Genomic DNA, 23,705 nt, shown 5'->3' with positions numbered 1-23,705 from the left:
CAAGTAAACCACTGTTTTTTTTTTTTTATTTTATTTTTATTATTATTATCTTTTATATAGCATTAATTTTTATAAATAACATATCTCTTGAAAATATTTTCTTAGACATGCGAAAAGTATTTCATTTCAGCACTCTGTTTTCTGAAATAATATTTTAGAAATAACACCTGCACAGAAAAGATATTTTAACAGATTGCGAATCGGGATCTATAGGATGTTGCCGCATTTAATATTATAGATTCGCCCCCCTCATCTGATATCAACGGTATTGATCGCCGCAAACTGATAAAAGTTTCTCACATATATACACATCCACAACAGTGTCGAGGCACGGTGATAAAAAAAAATCAATAATCTATCGACTTATCAGTGGCGTTGCAATTCCTTAGTAGTTGCTATTTTCACGCAGAATCATGAACACATTTTTTTAAGAATAGGTCACATAATCAAAACAAGTTTCGGTTTCAGAATCGATCACGTGATCAAATCTAGCGTCTTTATTATTCTTACGCTTAAGAAGATCTATTATATTTATATTTATGATGCAGTTTAGCTTTCTTCACATACTGTTGTTGGTATAAAATGTATAGGTCTATTTAATCATATCTGGATCGAAAATTGAAAAACGGTTTGTTAAATCTGGGGGCATTGCCCCCCAAAACTCTGTCAGAACAGAACAGAACAGAACAGAACAGAACATCACTTTATTAACTCTAGTTACATATTACAGTAACAAGAATGTACAATGCATAATACAATAAAACAAAGCATGCTTTTACACGTGACATAGTATAAAGAATCACATTTTTTATTTATATAATCATTATTCATAGAGGATTTTACATGAGTGTCTTTTCATATTGAATTTATTAAACGAGTTGAATAAAATTATAAAATGCGAGGCTCTGCCAAATGTAATATTCTTTATGCAAGTTCCGTAGTATCAGTTCCATATATCTTACACTCACTTTATGAGCTCTGTTTGATGGTGTAGTAAATTAAAAACAAAACCAACACGTATCTTTGATTGAAATCTGTCATTTAATATGTAAATGACGAATTTGAAAACACAGTAAACAATAAATGGTTCTGTTACAGCATCATACATAATATGTGATAGGTGACTAGTTTTATCAAGAGAAGACAAATATTAACAGTTACTATGCATCATCAAAGGTGGGGATCTAACCTTTATGCCATATATTGCAAAAACATAATAAATGGATTTCATTTATTAAGTTATTAGCAATAACCCCATCCGAAGAAAGTGAGTGTATATTTATTTATCAACCTTACTCAAGTGTTACAACCTATAACATGCAGAAATTTTTCAAAAATAATATAATAATAATACTGATAAAATTGGAAAAGAGGTGAGTAACCAATGACACAAAGCAAAGTATAAATAATTCATACAAAAACATGAAAAATTACCTGCTCATAAACTTTATGTACCTGAGACATGATAACTCAAGTGCGAGAGACCCATGACCCCATCGCACCACTAGCAATACAAATCACAACCATAAGGAAACTAAATATTAAAACAATCATCCACCCCAAACAAAGGTGTAGGATTTCTCAAACCCATGGCAATACTGGTATTAGTTTTAAGAGGAGAACTGAAGAATATTGTTAACATGATAATCACAAGGTGAGAGACCCTTGACCCCATCACTTTTGTGACCATGATGTAACTATTTTGCTGAAGCTTTGGTCCCATTGGATTGTTCTCCCATAGGAATGCGAATATACTTTTTAAAAGCGTTTGAAGACCACCTGCCCATAAGTCGAATTTTTTCCTCTGGAACTCCCGAGAAAGCTGCTTGCGATGCAGCACCAATGCGGAAACTGTGACCTTTGTAAAAGTCAGTACTATAACCTGCCCAAGTGAGTGACATTTGAAGCTTGGTACAAAAGAACGATCTTGTCACTTGACTATTATCAAAAAATGAAAACAGTGGGCCTGGTGGAGGGTTACGTAATGTATAATACGAGTACAATGCATGTACTGGACACATATTCAATTCATGGTGACAACATGGTATATGTAGTTTATGAGTCTTGCCTCGACTATATTTATAGTTTTTCAAAACCAAGTCAAAGCTATTTAGTTCGCCATGAAAACGATTGAATGTCACATGTTCTACTCCTATAATATACGATTCCGGAGAGGAAGAAGTGAATTCTCCAACTCGAAGGAAAGCATGAAAGGCCAATAAATACATGGCCGTTAACAGTATACGTAAGAATTGCGAATTGCAAACAGCGTCCAGTGACCGTATTAAGTTATGCAATATTTCATTTGTGATTGGTAACCGTGTGTCCGTTTTAGGAACTAAATTATGATAACCTTGCAATGCTTTTTTGACTAAAAACAATTGTGTAACATCTGGCAAGTTTTTCAATTTCATAAAATTGCCAAGTGCAGAGATATATGTTGATACTGTGGATGCTGCTAATTGTTTGTTAAAACAGAAAGCTATAAATAATAACAGATGGTCTCTATCTACAGGCACACCATACTGACTGTTAAAAGTTTGTGCCAAAAATTCCTGATAAACATCAAAAGCTCTCTGGTAGACAGTGTGTGTGGATGGGGATAAAGCGCTGTGTACCAAATGCGAAACCAAACCAACTAAATGGTGAAACTGTCTTTTGTTACATGCTGGCGCTTGAGTGGTTGATATTTGCACATTTCCAGAAAATCGTCTATCTGAAGTCGAGAGAGTTTATCAGCTAATACATTAGTAACACCAGGAAGATGTGTGGCTTTAAACAAGATGTTTTTTTTCAAACACTGTAAAACTAATCTTCTGACCAAGCACATAATATTTGGGTCCCGAGATGTTTGTTTATTTATCAAGCCTACAACTGCTATATTGTCACAAAAAAAGTTGATACATTTGTTTTGCATCTTAGGTGCCCAAAACTCCAACGCCAACACAATTGGAAACAGCTCTTTGAGAGAAATGTGTAAGTTATACCATGTTTTTGGCCATTCTTCGGCAAACCAGTAATTTCCTAAGTAACCCCCAAAGCCTATGTTAGACGAATCTGTGTACAGACACAGTACAGTTGAATCTACCCATCTATCTGAAAAAAACAGGCATTTGCCATTAAAATGTTCTACAAAAATTGACCATGCTTTCAAATCGGCCCTAGCTTCTTTTGTGAGCCGTCTCTTATGATGTGGCTTTTTTAAACCCAGAGTTAAATCTATTAAACGGCGAAGGAAGGTACGACCTGGGGTAACAACAGAACAAGCATATGACAGCAGTCCGATAAGGGATTGTAATTCTTTTAATGTAGCCCTTCTCCTATTCTGAAAGGTGTCCAATGCAACACGAATTTTTTGGAGCTTACTTAAAGGAAGGCGCTTCTCCATCGCAACAGAGTCCAACTCAATACCTACAAAGCATATGGTAGTGCAAGGGAGAACAGTTTTTTGTGTCTTAAGAGGAAGGCCTATCTGCTTAGCAAAATCCAGGAAATGGGTCAGGTTATTCAAGGCAGTGTCATAATCTTGTGAAGATACAAATAAAAAATCATCCAAAATATGTGCACATCCTGGAATTTGAAGTTTGTTTTCAGCTATCCAATGGATTGCTGAGCTGAATTGTTCGAACAAACTGCATGAAAAACTGAGACCCATCGGTAAAGTTTTGTCATAGTAATATTTGTTGTCTATGCAAAACCCCAGCAAAAAGTGATTGTGTGGTGCAATTGGAATGATTTTAAATGCATTTTGGACATCAATTTTTGACAGAAGCGCACCAGGTCCAATAGTTTTCACAAGTTCTACTGCATCATCAATATTTTGATATTGAACAGAGCACAATTCAGATGGGATTCCAGCATTAACAGATTGACCTTCTGGAAAAGATAAATGATGTATGACACGAAATTCACCGGGTTCCTGCTTTGGTACTAAACCCAGAGGTGAAATCATGAAGTTGCTAAAAGGTGGTTCGTTGAAAGGACCCGCAACACGACCCGCATCAATTTCCACAGCGATTTTAAGTTTTAAGACCTCTAAATTTTCAGTCGCAGACTTTAAATTCCCAGGAAATGTATTATGGTGAGTACCTGTAAAAGGTATTTTAAAGCCCTGTTTGAAACCATTCACCAAATATTCTGTTAATTTCAAGTCGTACCCTTGGAGCCAGTATCGTAGCTTATCAGAATTAATAGGTGTAACAATATGAGTAGCCTTATAATTTAAGACTGCAGGCACTGTGCATGGGGTTTCATCATCAGTTCTTCGACTTGAAATTTGATTGTTCCTTTTGGGCTGGCTTTTTAGAACATACAATTCGTCCATGTGGACCGGAGCATTTTTGACATCTGTGCTGAAAGGTACACAATTTTCTAGTACAAGACCCGTTGTTGAAATCAAAACACGATTTGTTTTGTTTGGATCTTGCGCCAAGAAAGGACTGTTTTTGTTTTGGTTTAATTAACCCCATGGCCAGTGCCTGCGTGTACAATTGAGTATCGATTTCCCCGTATGAAATCGAAGCCGACCTAGCTTCTTTTAAGAGACGAAATTGTCTATCATAAAAAATGGCAGCGGAATCCCCTGATTGCTTTGCAAGTTTATGAACTGTGTCGCAATGTTTCATTAAAGCAGGAGCAGACGTTGGGTGTCTGTCTGTGTAAACACTTGTAAAAATATGGAATGCCTTGAACCATTGATCCAGCGTTTTAATACTGGTTGACGATTTAAAAACTTTCTTGAACGAAGGTTCCCCACTGCCATTTTCGACTAACTGATATTGATAATCACCTTTATCTAATATGGAGTCTAACTCCACAAACTGATCTGCTACAATCTTAGATTTTATTTTTTCATCAATACCAAGAAAAAGTGGACGCAAAAATGTAGCAGAATTTGGATTCGTACCCGAAGCTGCCAACAATGGTGTTGGTACAGATGCTGAAGAGCTCTGCGTGGGCAAAGGTAACTGTTCTTCTTCGAAGTTTTGATTCTGAGGATTTTCAGGCGGTATTACCTTCAAGTCTTTTAATACCTGTAATACACCTTGTGTGACAGCAGGAACAACATTTGATATAATTGTATTCAAGTCTTTATCCGATAAATTGGATGTGATAGCTTCCGTAACCTGCTCAACTGGTTTAGGTCCTCGTTTGGTTTTAGCAGCTTCCTCGGCTGCAGCAGCCTTAGCTGTTTTTTGTCTTTTTCTGGGTGGCATGTCTGAAATGTAGTACTGACATATGAATAGATAACCATATACTAGTGCATGTCAAGATCAACTTCCATGACATAAATTGTATCTACAACAATATCTTCTTGTAAAAGTTTACAACCGTATGACAGTCATCCTGTGTTTAACCATTCCTTAAAAATAGTCCATTGACTAAATAAAGTAGTCCATATGACTACATATAGTCCATTTGACTATACAAAAAGTCCATCTGACTATACAAAGTTAGTAGTCCATCTGACTACACTAAAAAGTCCATATGACTGCACCAATACGGCCAAAATATCTTGATTAACATAGACTTAGTAGCTCATTTGACTCAATGCAGCACATTTGACTACATAAATGTACAGACAACCGTCAAATACAACCAATTTTTGTCGTCCATTTGACAACTTGCGGTAAATTTGACTGCATATAATCTCATTTTGTCTGTAAACATTATTTATACAGTAGAATTGAATATAAACAAATGCAGACAATGATTCTAGTAGTCCATTTAACTACATTTAGTCTATCATGTTTATGAACTTGTAGAAAGTCATGTTTATCTATTGAAATAGACCCCATATGGGTTTGTTTCTATCATATATGACAGGCAAACATACTTACTATAGCTATACTTACTGCTATATGATAATATATACACAGATGTGCCACCAATTAGAATACAGTATCTACCACTATGGATTGCTTCCACTCCTGAAGACAAACAATGTACATGCATGAATTACATATCTGTAATGCACTTCAAAATTATTCCTCTCACATTGCGGCAAAATTTTTCATATCCAAGATTGTTGAAATGAACACCATCCCTCTGTAAAATATTTGCCTCAGAATGTTTCATTCCTTTCAAATTCCAGTATGTTAAATATTCATTTCCAACAAGTTCTCGTTTAAATACCTTGTTTGCTTCTCTCAGTAATTCATTGTATATATATACACTGGGATGTGGCGGGTGTGTTGCCTTGTTTGCTTCTCTCAGTAATTCATTGTATATATACACTGGGATGTGGCGGGTGTGTTGCCTTGGAATTAATTGGCAAATAATAATATGTTTCAAACTGTTGCGACGTAAGAAAAGTTGAGCAATTGAAACAATTCGTAATGCTATGGTCTCTGCATTTAATGCATTAGAGCCTAGTGAATCAATGTCGTTACCACCGATGAACATAACAACATAGTCTGGATTGTGCTTCACTAACGAATCTTGAAAAAGCTGTACATGATTCGAGTTTGTTATACAGCCACCACTTATTCCGCAGAACCTTACATCAATTGCCGAATTAATATCAAATGGATCATAGCTTTGCAATTTATCAATATACGCCTCAAACCGAGCTATATGAGAATCTCCAATGAACAGCAAAGACATCCCTAGCACCAAGTAAGCTATATCTTACTGGGTCGAAAATGACCGAGTACGAATAAAGAAAATTAAAACCATACAAATACGACTGTCCTGTGTTGTACAATACGGTGATGTCTGTAGTATAACATTACATTGTGATAGACATTAAATTGTAGTAAAACATCAGAACTGTACGTGCTAGAACCTGTTCTATTGACGATTTTGAAGTTCTTGATAATTTGCGCGTAATTGATTGAACAACATTAAAACCCGTACCGTCCCGTACTTACATAAATTTATTTATTTTTCAATAAATCTGTATTTTTATCACATGTTAACCTTTCTTGTCGAAACATCAAAAAAACCGACTTTCTTTTACTATATAAACAAGACAATTTGACCGACGTCGCCTTTACTATAAATGACGTCGACGTCAAAGCTTTATTACACTAGTGTATTATTATTTTTATTTAATGGCTTTATTACACTCCCGCGACGTCAAACATGTGATAAAAATAAATAAACGAGATTTTACTTCGTTTGTTTGGTTGGAGGAGGGAGAGTGGGTAAATACCCTAAGGTTTAACTGGTACTAACAAACATTTTTGAAACGGATTATAGGTATGGACAACTTATAATTGCGTGGGCGGATCGACAGTTTGTAAACATCATTTTACGCTAGGATAAGCACAACATACTGGGTCACGTGACCGTCTGTGTAGTAACTGGACTTGACAGCGTATGACTTATGAACACGTGCTATATTATGAAATAAACAAAAAACGAATCTGGAATTACGTTCGTTATACAGTGACACTATTGGATGGATACATTTAAGCTAAAAAGTGTAACGGAATACTAATCAACATAAGGTATGAGTATTTTAAATTAGAATAGTAATCGGGTGGCGGGAATTAGAGTTTACACTGATACATGTTGTACATGATGTTATATATCAATATCATGTATATACACAGGTAATTAAATAATACCAATAGTGTTATAGTGGGAACATTTTTACAAGAGGGCTTTAGTAACCTAAATTGCTCGTCTGATTCATTTGGGAGATATAGGCATTACTGACCGTGTTAATTCGACGACCTATGTGAAATTTATTTATTTATTTATTTATTTTATTATTATTGTTTTTTTTTTTAATTACTTAAATGATTGTAACAGAATTGTTATAAATTTACAAGTTTTCTTTAATTGCATAAGAGATGTATTTGTCAATAGTCCTTTGTATTTCATAATATTTGGTCGATTGTAATAGTATCGTTTGATATACTTTTTTCGTTCATTATCAAAAAAAAGAGCATTTCAACAAGTAATGGAGTTCATCTCCTATGTCGTTTGAACCACATACTAAACATCTACGTTCATGTATTTCTTTAGTTCAATAACATTAAACTTGCACAGGGCGCCTTTTAAAATTTGGACGTTCAACATATCCCTGTGTCAAGTTTAATCGAATGTCAGCCATTTGCATAGCACAGACTACGACTCTATTTTATTGAAGTGTAATGTAGGAAAACTCTCAAACACGTGAAACATTGGTTTACCGTAACTAAAACTGCACCACCAATCACTTCCCCGACGCATTTCACAGAATCTTCTAGCGTAATTTATTGAAATATCATGAACAATACAACACCGAATAAATATATAGAATCAATTATACATGCTTAGACGAATACAAATACGTTTAGCCTACGACACTTGTAAAAAATCTGCGGCCATTATTTAACGCATGGGTACCGCCGAACGCATGTGGACTAGCCTTTTAAACTGCTTTGATATGACATTACAATTAATTTAAGTAACTTTTAATAAAATTACAACCGATAAATGCTGATTACACCAATCGATTATAAACATATACATACTATTATACTATACAGACAATACGTTAGTAACGGGCCGCATTTTTTTTTCAAATCCGACCGTGAGAATATTTATTCGTCTAAAATTATTCTTTATAATAAAGAAGATTTGACAGTTTCGTGTTGTGTTGGGAAAGTGAATGGATGTAAATTTCATTTCCAAAGTGCGGTCTGTTCTTCAATATCTTCAGTAAGACAGTATGTTCAATGGATGTGTAAATTAGGTTTCTTTGTCCGTTGTTGGTATTTAGCTATCGCTTTCAAGTCACTTCTACCGTGAACTTGTAAAACCTTTCGCAAGACCTTTTGCGGAAGGCTCTACCGGGAAATTCATACTTTCGATAAAACGTCGGACTATATGAAATGTCAAAATCGTAAAATATTGAAGTCCGACGTTTATTTATAGAACTAGTATTTCTTGGCAAATCCATCTACCAGTTTCTACTGGGAAATAGTGATTACCAGTCCTGAACTTTAAGAGACTTAAGTATTTTTGTTTATTAAGTTGAAGGAGATAATTTTCAAGTTTAATGGAATCTTTGAATAATCAGTAATTTCTTCCCTTGCTTGAATTATCAAGAGATGATTGCCAGTTTTGTAAATTTTGATCATTTAAAATTTGCTTTACTACGTTTTTAATAGTTTTGCTTTGTATATCTTCCTGTTGAAGCCATATATCATATATGCCTACTTCATTTAATATTTCTTTAATTTTAAGTATCCATTTAGATTCAAAATTTTGTTTGCTTCTCATATATTGATACATTTTAAATGCAAGTTTATTTTGGCTTCCAGTTACAAGTCTATTCCAGTATCCAATCATCCTACTTTTTACTATTATATCAAGAGGATACCTTCCAGTTTCACCATATTCACCATATAACATGTATAATGGGGTACTTTTTTTTTAGATTTTTTTTTAGAATTTTCCTTAAAAATTCACAGTGAACTTTTTCAATTATTGCTGTGCTTTCATATCCCCATATTTCGGCTGAGTACATTAGAAATGGCAGGACAGTATGATTATTATTATTATTATTATTATTATACCAGATTTATATAGCGCCCTTTTCATGATCAATTTCACGTTCAAAGGCGCTTTACATAGTTCAAATGCAGCCACACAGGGCGCATAATTCATCCTCTACTAGTACAGACACAGAGCGATCTGACCAGAGGGACAAAGTGAGACAAAGCCCCAACGACAGAGATATCAGAAATCAGATACAGGCTTGTCCGGCTAACTTAGCCTAGCTCGTTGCGAATAGACAGCCTGGTTCTTTAACATGCCCAGTGTATAGCACTGATACACGCAAGGATTGCCTGGGTTCCTGACCAGTCCACCTCTAGTTGGGTGGGAAACACTGAAAAGCGTTTCTGAAAATTCCCGAGTAGCTGCCGGGGATCGAACCCCCGACCTCAGGATTGGAAGGCCAGTGTGCAAACCGTCCTGAGCTATCCGTCCACCACAATAATGATCAAACAGCTTAAACACTAGGTCAATTGGTAGATTGAGATGTAAGTTCTTTGATATACTAGATGTAACGCCTTTCTTACTTGTTCAGCCAAATGCTTTCTGGTTGTCAAAAAACTTCCAGATTTAGAAAAATATGTTCCAAGATACTTGTAAGATCGCACTATTTCTAGAGGAGTATCGCCAATTTTGAATGTAAATTTGTTATCATTTCTTGAACCTAGCACTAGAACCTTAGTTTTACTAATATTTATGTTAAGATTCCAGATATTACAGTATTGTACAAAGTCATTCAGGCATTCCTGTAACTTCTTAGGGTCTTCAGATACCAAGACTGTGTCGTCAGCGTAAAGTAAAATTAATATTTTCAAATAATTAACAAATTCATTTTGTCATAATCAGTTAAACCTACGTCAAATAGTTTAGATTAACTTGTTCAAATAAGTTGTGAAGAAAAAACAAATGTATTGACTGACTGGTAGATTTGGCAGTTATTTCGAAGCAGGCATAGCGTACATAGCAAAAGGTAGGTGATATTTCGTATCATTTGTAGGGACTTGTGACTTATTACATCTCTGCTTATTTGCATGTGATATAACTAGTTATCTTGTTTTGCGTCATTTTATTTAACCGTCTCCAATTATCAAATACATAGACATTCCTTTCAATAATTACGTACGTATTCGAATATGCCATCCTTTAGCCAAGTATCAAGAAAACAGAGTGCAAATCTTAAACAAAAGCATTGCATTTAGTATAATGATAAAGACCAAGGCGCTTTTATGCCTAGATCTACTGCTATGTAGGTAAATCAAATAGACAACTCCAGGTTTATCTGCTGCTTATCAGCGACTATGTCATTTAAATGAACTGGAGAGCAATTAGCACAGCAGGGGGTCCATGAAGACGTGTGCAATGGGTTTTCTTTCAGTGAATAATAATAATAATAATAATAATAATAATGATAATAATTATAATTATTATAATTATTATTATAATGATAGTAAAGGCAATAATGAAAAAAGATGACATACCAGTGAAGGTAATTTTATCTTTATTTACAATACTTACGAAAAATGGTAAAATGATTTTATCAAAAACATGCTATCACTCTGATTGCAAAATAACATAATGGGATGAAATCAAATCTGTTTTGAATTTTTAATAATAAATAATAATCAATAATAAGTTGGATGAAGTGTACCTTTTTCATGTTTTATTTTATAACATTGAAATGCACATGAGTTTTCAATCTTATTCAAATGTTCTTTACAGTATTCAGAAAGCAGTAAAATAATAATTTCGATGTTTGAATTTCGCATTTTTTCTTAGAAAGGCAATTTGAATTTGTACACATCTCAAACAAATATTCACCAGATTACGATCTAAATTCAATGTGAATAAAGTCGACAAAACTGAACCAAATTTCTTTTTTGCTTAAAATTTAAAACCAGATAGATGTTGAAAAATTGAAAACATGTTTTTCTTCATAAAAGTATTGTAACGTTTGTAATATATTCCTAATATAAGAGTTCCCTATTTTAAATGTTTATTACGCGTGAACATTTAATAAAAAGTGTCCCAGAGAGATGCAGTTCTTAAAGCTGACATATTTATTGAATAAGAGTTTGAAAATAAAATTCTCACGTACTGATACTGATATAAAAGGTTGGCTGACTTGTATAGCGTATTATTTGGGCTAAAGGTAAAGAGATACGCCAAATTGTAATAAAGTTGTAACTGCAGGTACAAAAATGTACCTACAGGTATATATATAAAAGTACCTGCAGGTATAAAATTGTACCTGCGCGTATAAAATTGTACCTACAGGTATATAAATTGTACCTGTAGGCACACTTTTATATGCGTAGGTACAAATAAGAAATGTACGTACAAGTATAAAGTTGTACCTGTGGGTATATATTTTTATTACCTGCAGGTACACTTTTGTACCTGCAGGTACAAATTAGAAATGTACGTGAAGGTGTAATTTATAGCTGAAGGGTATTAATATTTTTGCACCTACAGGTATAAAATTGTACGTGCAGGTACAATTTTATACATGCATTTAAAATTTATACCTGCAGGTACTTTTGTAAGTTTATACCTACAGGTATAAAATTGCACGTGCAGGTATGTTTTGTACGTGCAGGTATAAAATTGTACGAGCAGGTACAATTTTAGTACTCCTTGTTCTATCTATTTTTTTACCCAAATTGTACGCCATATAAAAAGTACGGATCAAGCATAGGATCTTTTTCATTTGCCGAGTTTTCTAAAGATATTCAGAAGTTTTGAAAAACCAGTGTTAATCAAAGTCTACATTGCAGAACAGTTTTTGATTCGAACGTAGACAGTGAATGTCATTCACACACACTGTGCTAATGAAGATAAAAATCCATTTACCCACTTCTAGGATCTAGGCCTTTAAATGACAAGATCTCCAACTTTATGATTATCTTGTTTACTATGTAACCTCTATATGATTCAGACTCCAAAATTCACAAATCAATTTCGTTAAGTGTCATCGAATCAACCTTTTCCATCATGAAAAATCACTAACACAACTCTCAGACTCTGGCAATATTAATAGGACCTCGCCACATCCTCGCACATATCATGGAAAATTCAAAACTTTATCATCATTTTATCGTTGGACGTCTTAGGGAGTTCTGCACGTTTGATAAACCGGAAGTAATGGCGTAACTTCCTTTATCCAGAAAACGTAGAATAAAGCCCGGATTCGGCGTTCGCCAAAAAAACAACATATGAGCCATGCCATGAGAAAACCAACATAGTGGGTTTGCGACCAGCATGGATCCAGACCAGCCTGCGCATCCGCGCAGTCTGGTCAGGATCCATGCTGTTCGCTAACAGTCTCTCCAATTACAATAGGCTTTAAAAGCGAACAGCATGGATCCTGACCAGACTGCGCGGATGCACAGGCTGGTCTGGATCCATGCTGGTCGCAAACCCACTATGTTGGTTTTCTCATGGCACGACTCAATTATTATGAATTAAAGGTAATTGTGATTAAATTTGTTACAGCGGCAGCTACACTATCTTTAAAATATGGTATTAAAACATCTGACACGTGAAATAATTCCAAACAAAAAAATGTCTTAAAATAAGCTCGAAAGGCGCGGATCTCTTTCATCATTGGCAAATATCTCGAAAAAAAGCCCACACGGATCTTTACATCTTATTTAATTATATTGTAGGCCATATGTTTATTTACGGCTGTGAGAAGTTTTATTTAAATCTTCTTTGTAGAAAAAATTCTAATCGCGAAATTGTTATCAAAATGTGATTTTCCCATGGATTACTATTATGAAAACTTGTGTTAGCTCAATGTTTTTTTTCAAATCTGTCCATCAAAAAAATCGAGCTCACGACCTTACCATTTTATTTGCCGAATTATCTAAGTATATTCTACAGTTCTTAAAAATCGGGGTTTTATCAAATTCTACATTATAGAAAAAAAAGATCCGGCCGTGCAGATCAATCTTAAACAAAAAATTGCTCTGTCTATATGTTCATTTAAATAGATTTTAAGGCTGTATTTTTGCATAATATTGTTCTCACAATGTGTGAAATGCGTCAGAAGAAATAAGATTTTCAATCAAAATTCATTTTTATCAACTACAATAAAAACACTATTTCTCGTTAATTAGGCAAAACACCCACCACAAAATATCAGTGTTCCTGTTTAATCAAATTTTATTTGCCGGATTTTGTAAGAATATTGTGAAGTTTGTAAAAATCAGTGTTTATCAGATTTTACATTGTAGAACAGTTTTTTATCCGGACGTGCAGAACTACCTTAAAGAAAGACAATATATCAGTTGTGCAATCGGACAAAACTGAACAAATGACATTAAATTAGAACACGTTATCAAATGTGTAGCCTAACGAAGAAACTGAACAGATGGCATTAATGAAGAATACTATATCAAATGTGCAGCCTGACGAAGAAACTGAACATATGGCATTAAAGAAGAACGATGGCACAGTTGTACCACCGGACGGTGGATTGGGATGGATGATAGTTCTCGGTTCCTTTCTGGTGCATTTAATCACTGATGGAATATTATATTCATTTGGAATTCTCTATATAGAGTTCTTAGACTATTATAAAGGTGGCAAAGGGGAGACTGCTTGGATAGGTTCACTGGCAATTGGTTTTCAGTTACTCGCTGGTACGTAAACTGTTCATCTATATATGCATTTGAGCCGCACCATGAGAAAACCAACATAGTGCATTTGCGACTAGCATGGATCTAGACCAGTCTGCGCATCCGCGCAGTCTGGCCAGGACCATGCTGGTCACTAACGGTTTCTCCAATTGCAATAGGCTTTGAAAGCAAACAGTATGGATCCTGACCAGACTGCACGGATGCACAGGCTAGTCTGGATCCATGCTGGTCGCAAATGCACTATGTTGGTTTTCTCATGGTGCGGCTCATTTAAAGCTTTTATTGTAATGTATACAGATTTTTATAGCAGTTATACATTCGCAAAGTTCCACTCATATATATACTTACCGTGCCTGTGCATAAGAAAATTTCCTGTCTGTTGCTCTCGCTGGGGACCCAATTCTTTAAGATAATAATATTTATTTGAAATGCTAATGCACGCTTCTTAACTTGTAATTAACACGAAACGTGTATAAGCAATTGGAATAGCTATTAACAGGTATCGAACATAGCTTGTCTCCATTAATTGTTCTTGTTGTGGGGACTCCAGTCATACTGACTTTATGCTTTATTGCAATTTTTCTGCTTTCGATGGTGAAAGAAGTCTCTGATCACCTATCTGAGTACTATTTCATGCATGGGAGGGAAATCAGCGACTTTAACCGCTGGGAAACGGAAACTGTCTTATTAATGGCTGTGCGGAGAGGCCCTTTACATAATGATATTTCTAAACAAACGTTTTCATAATGTCTCTGCAACAGATCCTATGTATGTCGTATTAGTGTGAGGCCTGAATATGTATTATAATATCAATATAATCAAACTAACTTATTGACATTGTTCTGTGTTTTTGGATGAGTATTTTCACATATACTGTATTTCAGGCCCATTAGCGAGTATCTTGACCAACAAGTTTGGATGTCGATTAACAACAATAGTTGGTTCTGTGGCTGTTGCCCTAGGATTTGTGCTCAGCATTTTTTCACCAAATCTTTATTTCCTGTATTTCAGTTTTGGTGCAATTTCAGGTCAGTGGCCTATGTTTCCCAGGGATCTTCACAGATATGTTTTCAATTTCACATATATATCTTAACTTCATTGCATTTATAATACATAGCTTTAAAAATAGCCTTATCAGATAAAACTCTGACTTTGATATATAGATCCGTTAGAGTAGTTATCTACCTGCACTATTATATTCTTCAAACGTTTTTTGTGTAAGCTTAAAGAAATTCATATCCGACACATGGTCTTCATAATGTTATTTCCGTTGCAGGTATCGGGTTTTGTTTGACTTATTTACCAGCTGTTGTTAGCGTAGGACACTATTTTGAAAAGAAACGTACTTTTGCGGTTGGACTTGCATCATGTGGAAGCGGTATAGGTTCGTTCATTTTTAATCCGCTCACAAAATATTTAATTGATGTGTATGCATGGCGAGGTGCAGTACTTATTCAAGCGGGTATTGTACTAAACTGTGTCCTTTGTGGAGCTATATTTAGACCACTAGAAAAGCAAACAACACCCGCACCTGAAACAATGGCTTTAGAAAAACTTAAAGTTAGGGAAGGCAACTTCTTATTGACTAGCGATACCACAGATTTAAGGTTGTGTGCCGATAACAGTGATAATGTACATGGCAGTCAATCATTCCTTGAGCAGCCTTCAACATCAGAAGTTGAAAATAGTAAACGTTACGCCTGCAAAGATGAAAATGGCTCGTTTCACTGTGAAAGTTCTTTACAAAAGAAAGAGAACCCACAAGAACAGCGACTTCGCGCAGAGGATTTGGCTGATCAGTTTCATCGACATGGTAGGTACATGCATTTTTTTCTTCTGTATTTATGATAGAACCAGATATTTGTGAATTAGTTTTGTATATGGGAAATTAATTATCGTGAAGGCTTTATACTCGTCAACCCGGAAAAAAAAAACACCTTAATGCAATTATATTCTTAAATCAAAGAACACTTATTATCATAAAAAAAACACCTTTATGCAATTATAATTTTAAATCAAAGAAAATTTATTATCATTAATTAGTCATTTGAGAATCAACAGACACTTGAAAACAAAATCAAAATTAAATGATTTTACTGTGTATTATATTGATATGAACAGTTAAAGATCAATAACAAAATTAATATGCTTTGTGCTAACTCTGTTCACGTGTTCTTCTTTCTTCTTCATCACAAGAAAAATGCTTTATAACCATATAAGATAATAATGTAATTTTGTTGACGAGAACAAAAATCTTTAACAATTTTAGATGTATAGATATTCAACTAATGCTTCTAATTACAGAAGAACTTTCTCCGAGTGATATAGATTCCAATACATCTGCGTTGCTCCCCACGTCGGACAGGAAGACTAAAAGTTTTGAATTGGTTGCTGACGACAAGACCAAATTTGCAAAGACATTGTGCTGTGGCTATGGACGAACCGATTTACAGCGTACGATGAAGCAATCGTGCAACTTCTCCCCACAGAAGAACTTGATTTTCATAATGTATCTAATTTCAAATGTCTTTGCCAGTTTAAGCCTCAATGTCCCATTCGTTTTCTTGTATGGTCACGCCATTGATCAGGGAATAGACACAGAGAGTGCTAAATGGTTAGGTTCTATTATTGGGATAGCGAATACTTTTGGAAGAATTTTAAGTGGACTTATTGCGGACAAATTCAAAATTAATCGGTTATTGCTATTCAATACTACATTGACAATATGTGGTATTGCAACAACCCTTTGTCCTTTGTGCTTTAATTTTACCTCGTTAGTTCTGTTCTCATGCGTGTTTGGTCTTTCATTTGGTGAGTATTTCTGTTTTATCCGATGAACTGTATTTTATTTGCCATTATAGGATTCTTATGTCATCAAATAAATATCAAGAATGATATGCAATTTTGATGACATTATAATTATTCTTATTGCAACAAGTCACCGAACCTTGATATAATACAGAATCACATATCAAGGTATCTAAAGACTTTACATAATACAGTACTCACTGAACTATAAGTATAGGATCTCTAGCTCTCTACTGAAACCAGGTCACTGAATTTCTATAGTTCAGCTATTCAGTAAATTCAGTTTGGTTTTTCTAGTTAGAATTTGTGTCTCCTTAATCCTGTACTGTTTTAGAAGTATGATGAGCTTACCGTTAAATTACGGAATTGTTCAAGCACAAAGACTATACGTAGTAGTTTTCTTTTCAGGTATATATGTTCCATTGATGTCAGTTGTCCTTGTTGACCTTTTAGGACTAGAGCTGTTAAATAATTCTTTCGGCCTGCTACTGATGTTTAAAGGGATTGCAAATTTGATTGGTCCACCGGTTGCAGGTAAGGGCAAAACGCATTGCGACAACATGAGCATTGATGTATAATTAATTTTTTAAAGTAATTTCATAGATATCTGCTATTATATTTTACAGGTAATGAGCGATTCGCATTCACGAACTTATATATCATTTATTCATATTGTTCATTTCAGTAAAGGCTCTGCTAATCCTGCGAAACGTGATAATGGAAAATCTACAACCTTAAGAATGTTATGATTTCTTAATCCTTGTGGTTGAACCAAACCCTAAACAAATCTAAGTAGTTTAATTTAATTTGCACAGGTTGGCTTTACGATGCAACAGGAAGTTACGATATACCTTTCATAATTGGTGGCATCACCTTGACTGCGAGTGGAATAGTGTTGTATCCTGTAACCTGTATAAAGACATGTCGTAAAAATAAAGAGTGTAAAGGAGAAGAGCGTTCTAATAAGACAAAACATACTGGATGAACATTTAAAACAAATATTACCATTCATATCCAGAGTTACCAGAATTTTTTAAGCATTCAGTGCAAGTGTTGTTACAAGAGAAATAAAGTATTATCTAAACAGAAGACTGTCGCAAAATGACAATCATTTAAAAGAAAATGTAGTACGTTGTACGTTCATAACACTTCATTTATCATATTGTACTCTTAAACCTTCATTTTTCAAAAGATCCAGTTATATTTGACCTTGTAAAGAACGAAATGCATTACAAAAATACTATTTATAAATAACAATCATTTTACACTCCATCAGTGGACTGAACAGATCTTTACGTTTTGAAATCATGAACAAATGCAACTGGGTAATAGTTTTCTGATCGCTGTTAGTCATTTCTTATATATAACTGTTTTAAGCAATTCCATCAGCGGAATATTTTCTCTATTTTCTATATTATCTCTTGCATGTCTATATTTGTTCAGAAATGTCTGCAAGAGGAATATTTTAGTTCTAATCAGCAGCATTAATGAACTATAAGTATGGCACTGAAGACATGTCACGGGAAAAAGAACTTTATAATATACTAAAATAAGAAATTCGTTTGAAGAATCGGAAAGTTAGAAATATTTTGCAATAAATACAATGTCAAATTATTGAAACGAATTCAGATTATTTCCTGGATTTTTATATGATAAACCACGTAAGTTTAATTATGTCTCCCACAACAGTGGTTTGGGAGACATATTGATTTACTCCAGTCTGTCTCTCGTGTGTCTGTATGGTGTCTGTCACAAGCTTGTCGCACTGTAAGTTGAACATTCTCATCCGATTTTCACCAAACTTAAACAAAATTGTTTGACCCTAAGACCTCAGCCAAGTTCGATAACTAGCTAATCGGCAAGACACTTCGGAATAATGGCCCTTGACAATATTATGAATCACCTAGATGCATAAAAATGCTGAAGTCTTCATTCTCAAACATGCACCAAAACCATCATTGTCTGCACTCTAGTCGATATTTCTCATCGATCTTCACCAACTTGAACAAATGTTTTGACCATAAGACCTCAGCCAAATTCGATAACTAGCTGAATCGGCAAGACACTCGGAATTATGGCCTTGACAATAATTTAGAATCACTAGATGCATAAAATGCTGAAGTCTTCATTCTCAAACATGCACCAAAACCATTCTCTTGTCTGCACTCTAAGTCAAAATTTCGTATCCGATCTTCACAACTCGAACAAAAAATATGTGTTTGCAAATAAGACCTTGGCAAGTTCGATAACGCCAAATCGGTTAAGAACTTCGAATTATGGCCCTTGACAATAACAATTTAATCACTAGATCATAAAAATGCTGAAGTCTTCATTCTCAAAACATGCACAAAAAACATTCATCTTGTCCGCATCAAGTCAAACATTTTTTATCCGATCTTCACCAAACTCGAACAAAATGTGTTTGAAATAAGACCTTGGTCATATTCGATAACTAGCCAAATCGGTTAAGACACTTCGATTATGGCCTTGACAATACTAATGAATCACATAGACTCATAAAAATGCGAAGTCTTCCTTATCAAACATGCACCAAAAACCATTCATCTTGTCGCACTCCAGTCAACATTTTTTATCCGATCTTCACCAACTTAAACAAAATGTGTATGACCATAATTCTTCCAGGTTCGATAACTAGCAAAATTGCATAGGCACTTCGAATTATGCCTTGAATTACTGAAAATCAGCATTTACTCTTCAAAGTATATTTGTTCTGACTAAACAATATAAAAACACTGACTCAGTGTTTAGATGATTAGGCAGTTGTGTGTGACATGCGCTTTTCTCAAAAGTAGCTCTAGTTAAAATTTGTCTTTGCATATGCGGTCATAAATGTTGCACAATAAACTCAAAAGATTTACAAATCATCTAAATTCTATTGAATCGAACGTTTTCTGTGTTCAATATCTTCGAAGTGTCTGAAATATACATTCTCAAATAATCATTATCATAGTCATAATGATATTGCATGTATCAGTACAAAAAGGCTACCCTATATTGTTTTCAGAGCAATCAAGACTACTATGATTTAAGGTTTTAGAATCTTTCACATCCTTGATATAATGGGCGTATTTAAACATATGCTCATATTCTTTTAATTGAGCAGTATTCTGATTAAGTACATATCTCTATTGTACAGCATATCATAATTACATTCCTCATATTGATTGGGCAGTATCATAATCCTCCATATTGATAAATTGGAGCAGTATCATAATCCATCCATATTAGAGTTTTCCCTTCATATAATTTGTGGGCAGTAACATAATCCTCCATATTGATTGAGCAGTATCATACTCCTCCATATTGATTGAACAGTATCATAATCCTACATATTGATTGAGCAGTATCATAATCCTACATATTGATTTAGCAGTATCATAATCATCCATATTGATTGAGTAGTATCATAATCCTACATATTGATTGAGCAGTATCATAATCCTACATATTGACTGAGCAGTATCATAATCATCCATATTGATTGAGCAGTATCATAATCCTACATATTGATTGAGCAGTATCATAATCCTCCATATTGATTGAGCAGTATCATTATCCTACATATTGATTGAACAGTATCATAATCCTCCATATTGATCAAGCAGTATCATAATCCTACATATTGACTGGGCAGTATCATAATCCTCCATATTGATTGGGCAGTATCATAATCCTCCATATTGATTGGGCAATATCTTAATCCTCCATATTGATTGGGCAGCATCATATTCCTCCATATTGATCGGGCAATATCTTAATCCTACATATTGACTGAGCAGTATCAAAATCATCCATATTGATTGAGCAGTATCATAATCCTACATATTGATTGAGCAGTATCATAATCCACCATATTGATTGAACAGTTTCATAATCCTCCATACTGATTGGGCAGTATCATTATCCTCCATATTGATTGAGCATTATCATAATCATCCATATTGATTGATCAGTATCATAATCATCCATATTGATTGAGCAGTATTATAATCCTCCATATTGATTCAGCAGTATCATAATCCTCCATACTGATTGAGCAGTTTCATTATCCTACATATTGATTGAACAGTATCATAATCCTCCATATTGATTAAGCAGTATAATAATCCTACATATTGATTGAGCAGTATCATAATCCTCCATATTGATTGGGAAGTATCATAATCCTCCATATTGATTGGACAGTATCATAATCCTCCATATTGATTGTGCAATATCTTAATCCTCCATATTGATTGGGCAGTATCATATTCCTCCATATTGAGTGGGCAGTATCTTAATCCTCCATATTAATATGGCAGTATCGTGCCCACATTGTTTGGGCAGTATCATAATCCTCCATATTGATTGGGCAGTATCATAATCCTCCACATTGTTTGGGCAGTATCATAATCCTCCATATTGATTGGGCATTATCATAATCCTCCATATTGATTGGGCAGTATCATAATCCTCCATATTGATTGGGCAGTATCATTATCCTCCATATCGATTGGGCAGTATCATTATCCTCCATATCGATTGGGCAGTATCATTATCCTCCATATCGATTGGGCAGTATCATTATCCTCCATATCGATTGGGCAGCATCATAATCCTCCATATCGACTGGGCAGTATCATTATCCTCCATATCGATTGGGCAGCATCATAATCCTCTATATTGATTGAGCAGCATCATAATCCTCCATATCGATTGGGCAGTATCATACTCCTCTATATTGATTGGGCAGTATCATTATCCTCCATATTGATTTGGCAGTATGATAATCCTCCAAACTGACTGAGCAGTATCATAATCCTACATACTGATTTGGCAGTATCATAATCCTCCATATTGATTGAACAGTATCATAATCCTCCATACTGATTTCGGATAAGGTCTGTTAAAATCATATAAGATTATGTCCATGTAATTTTATATTTATTTGAAACATACATTTATCTACGGGTATGCTAGTATTTCATAAAGATGCATGGAGTAAGCTACGTTTAATAATTTTTCAATTTCAATTTCATAGGATATATGAAGTGTGTACATATCACACACAATAACATGTAATATCACAAATGCATGTCTTATTTATTTTATTTTGTTGGGTTCAACGTCGCACCGACACAATTATAGGTCATATGGCGACTTTCCAGCTTTGATGGTGGAGGAAGACCCCAGGTGCCCCTCCGTGGATTATTTCATCACACGCGGGCACCTGGGTAGAACCACCGACCTTCCGTAAGCCAGCTGGATTGCTTCCTCACATGTAGAATTCAACGCCCAGAGTCAGGCTCGAACCCACACCGATGAGGGAAAAGTGATCTGAAGTCAGCGCCCGTAACAACTCGGCCACGGAGCTCCCCCCCCAAATGCATGTCTAGAAATATTAAGGGTGTGAAAAAAGTTCGTTTCTAAATATACAGCGCGTATGTGAAATAATGACAAGGTCGCATATTGCAACATCTGAATGCAGAAATTTGGTTATTTTAGAGTAAATACATTTTTTAAAACTAAATTCAGAAGCTGGCAACTTTTAAAATTTAACGGACAAACTTTCATTCATTGATTATAACCCTATCACTCTATATCAGAACCTGAAACAGCAAATCATATACAGCTTATCTTTAAATATAGTGTTGTAGAGTCTGTATGCGACCCACATCACTGCAAGAAAAGGTTAGAAGGTATAAAATGCCTCCGCTACTATTTTCTATGTAAAAATAACAATTTATAACATGTTTCTATCATCATTTCTAGCCTTTCATATATTGATATGGACTACATTCGAGTGGACCACGGAGGCATATCCGGCGAATTACTACCTTCGTACCAAAAGGGGCAAACTGTCATCTGTGCTCGTAAATTCTTCCCATTTTTAAAACCAGTATCATGATTGGCATATAGCATGGACCTTACACCTTAATACAATTAAATGTTAACCCCTTACCCTGCTAAATTTCTAAAGTGAACTTATCTATCTTTTAATTTGGACAGTACTATTAACTGTTCAAAGGGGTGCTTACCAAATATATACTGACTGAATGGCGAACAGTGCAGACCTTGATCAGACTGCACGGACGTGCAGGCTGATCAAGATCTACACTGGTCGCAAAGGCAGAATCAGTCGTGTCCAGAATGATAAAGGTTAATAGGGTCGAACTTTCCACACATTTTATGATATGAAGTCCAGCCAACAGTTACTAAATGCGATGGAAACCGTTGATGCATTTACTGAGGTCCTTCTTACCCTCGAACATGTGTGACCTTACAAAGTACATAATGACTGGCCTAATCCATTAAGCCAAAGGAAAGATACGAGTATAAACCTAGAAAACTGTGACATAGAACACAACTATCTAATTTACTACTAGTACTTTAATCCAGAGGGCTAGGTTATGCTTCTAACATAAAATAAATACAAGGTTATCTTAAAAGTTGCAATTCATCCACAAACTTATGTTTGCCCGATTAAAAAGTCAAACACCTACTTGTATTTTTTCTATGTTTCTGGCACATCCCACCACTTTCATTCCATGTTCAACCAAACGCTTTGCTATTGATTCCCCAAACCCAGCTGAGGCTCCTGTCACAAGTGCAACACGCCCGATCCACTTCTCCATTTTTAAAAAATTCTAATCTTGCCCACCCGACACTGTGCACAAAATTGTATTCAAACTAGGTTTGTTATCTCTACTGATAGTCATAACAGATCGCAAATTTTTAAAGGGACATGCCCGTACGCTCATC

At 34.9% G+C, this 23,705-nt stretch overlaps 2 protein-coding genes across 19 annotated transcripts; one reads left to right on the top strand and one right to left on the bottom strand.

Annotated features, from left to right (window-relative positions):
* Window positions 1-1,022: 1,022 nt before the first annotated feature.
* LOC123542500 (uncharacterized) lies at window positions 1,023-23,705 on the bottom strand. 16 transcript variants are annotated; one of them, XM_053539216.1, is made up of 4 exons: window positions 23,447-23,690; window positions 5,841-5,930; window positions 4,790-5,218; window positions 1,023-2,716 (listed from the first exon to the last, which is right to left on the bottom strand). In XM_053539216.1, exons 1-4 carry the CDS (start codon window positions 23,472-23,474, stop codon window positions 1,698-1,700), a joined length of 1,566 nt encoding a protein of 521 aa, XP_053395191.1. In that variant the 5' UTR covers window positions 23,475-23,690; the 3' UTR covers window positions 1,023-1,697. The 16 variants fall into 16 exon arrangements, with proteins under 16 accessions (XP_053395191.1, XP_053395193.1, XP_053395197.1 ...); XM_053539218.1 differs by having other exon boundaries at window positions 5,856-5,930; window positions 23,447-23,688; XM_053539222.1 differs by lacking the exon at window positions 23,447-23,690 and adding an exon at window positions 8,145-8,462 and having other exon boundaries at window positions 1,023-3,096; window positions 4,907-5,218.
* On the top strand, window positions 7,203-18,124 carry LOC123524122 (monocarboxylate transporter 12-B-like). 3 transcript variants are annotated; one of them, XM_053539204.1, is made up of 7 exons: window positions 7,226-7,454; window positions 13,736-14,138; window positions 15,020-15,163; window positions 15,412-15,948; window positions 16,440-16,946; window positions 17,352-17,477; window positions 17,759-18,124. In XM_053539204.1, the coding sequence occupies exons 2-7, from the start codon at window positions 13,868-13,870 to the stop codon at window positions 17,926-17,928; spliced, it is 1,755 nt and encodes a 584-aa protein (XP_053395179.1). In that variant the 5' UTR covers window positions 7,226-7,454; window positions 13,736-13,867; the 3' UTR covers window positions 17,929-18,124. The 3 variants fall into 3 exon arrangements, with proteins under 3 accessions (XP_053395180.1, XP_053395179.1, XP_053395178.1); XM_053539203.1 differs by having other exon boundaries at window positions 7,227-7,454; window positions 13,731-14,138; XM_053539205.1 differs by lacking the exon at window positions 15,020-15,163 and having other exon boundaries at window positions 7,203-7,454; window positions 13,731-14,138.

This window comes from Mercenaria mercenaria, chromosome 3, assembly GCF_021730395.1.
Source record: "Mercenaria mercenaria strain notata chromosome 3, MADL_Memer_1, whole genome shotgun sequence".
In the NCBI taxonomy this organism is placed as follows: domain Eukaryota; kingdom Metazoa; phylum Mollusca; class Bivalvia; order Venerida; family Veneridae; genus Mercenaria; species Mercenaria mercenaria.
The sequence above is the reverse complement of the archived record's forward strand: the minus strand, read 5'-3'. Positions and strand labels throughout refer to the sequence as shown.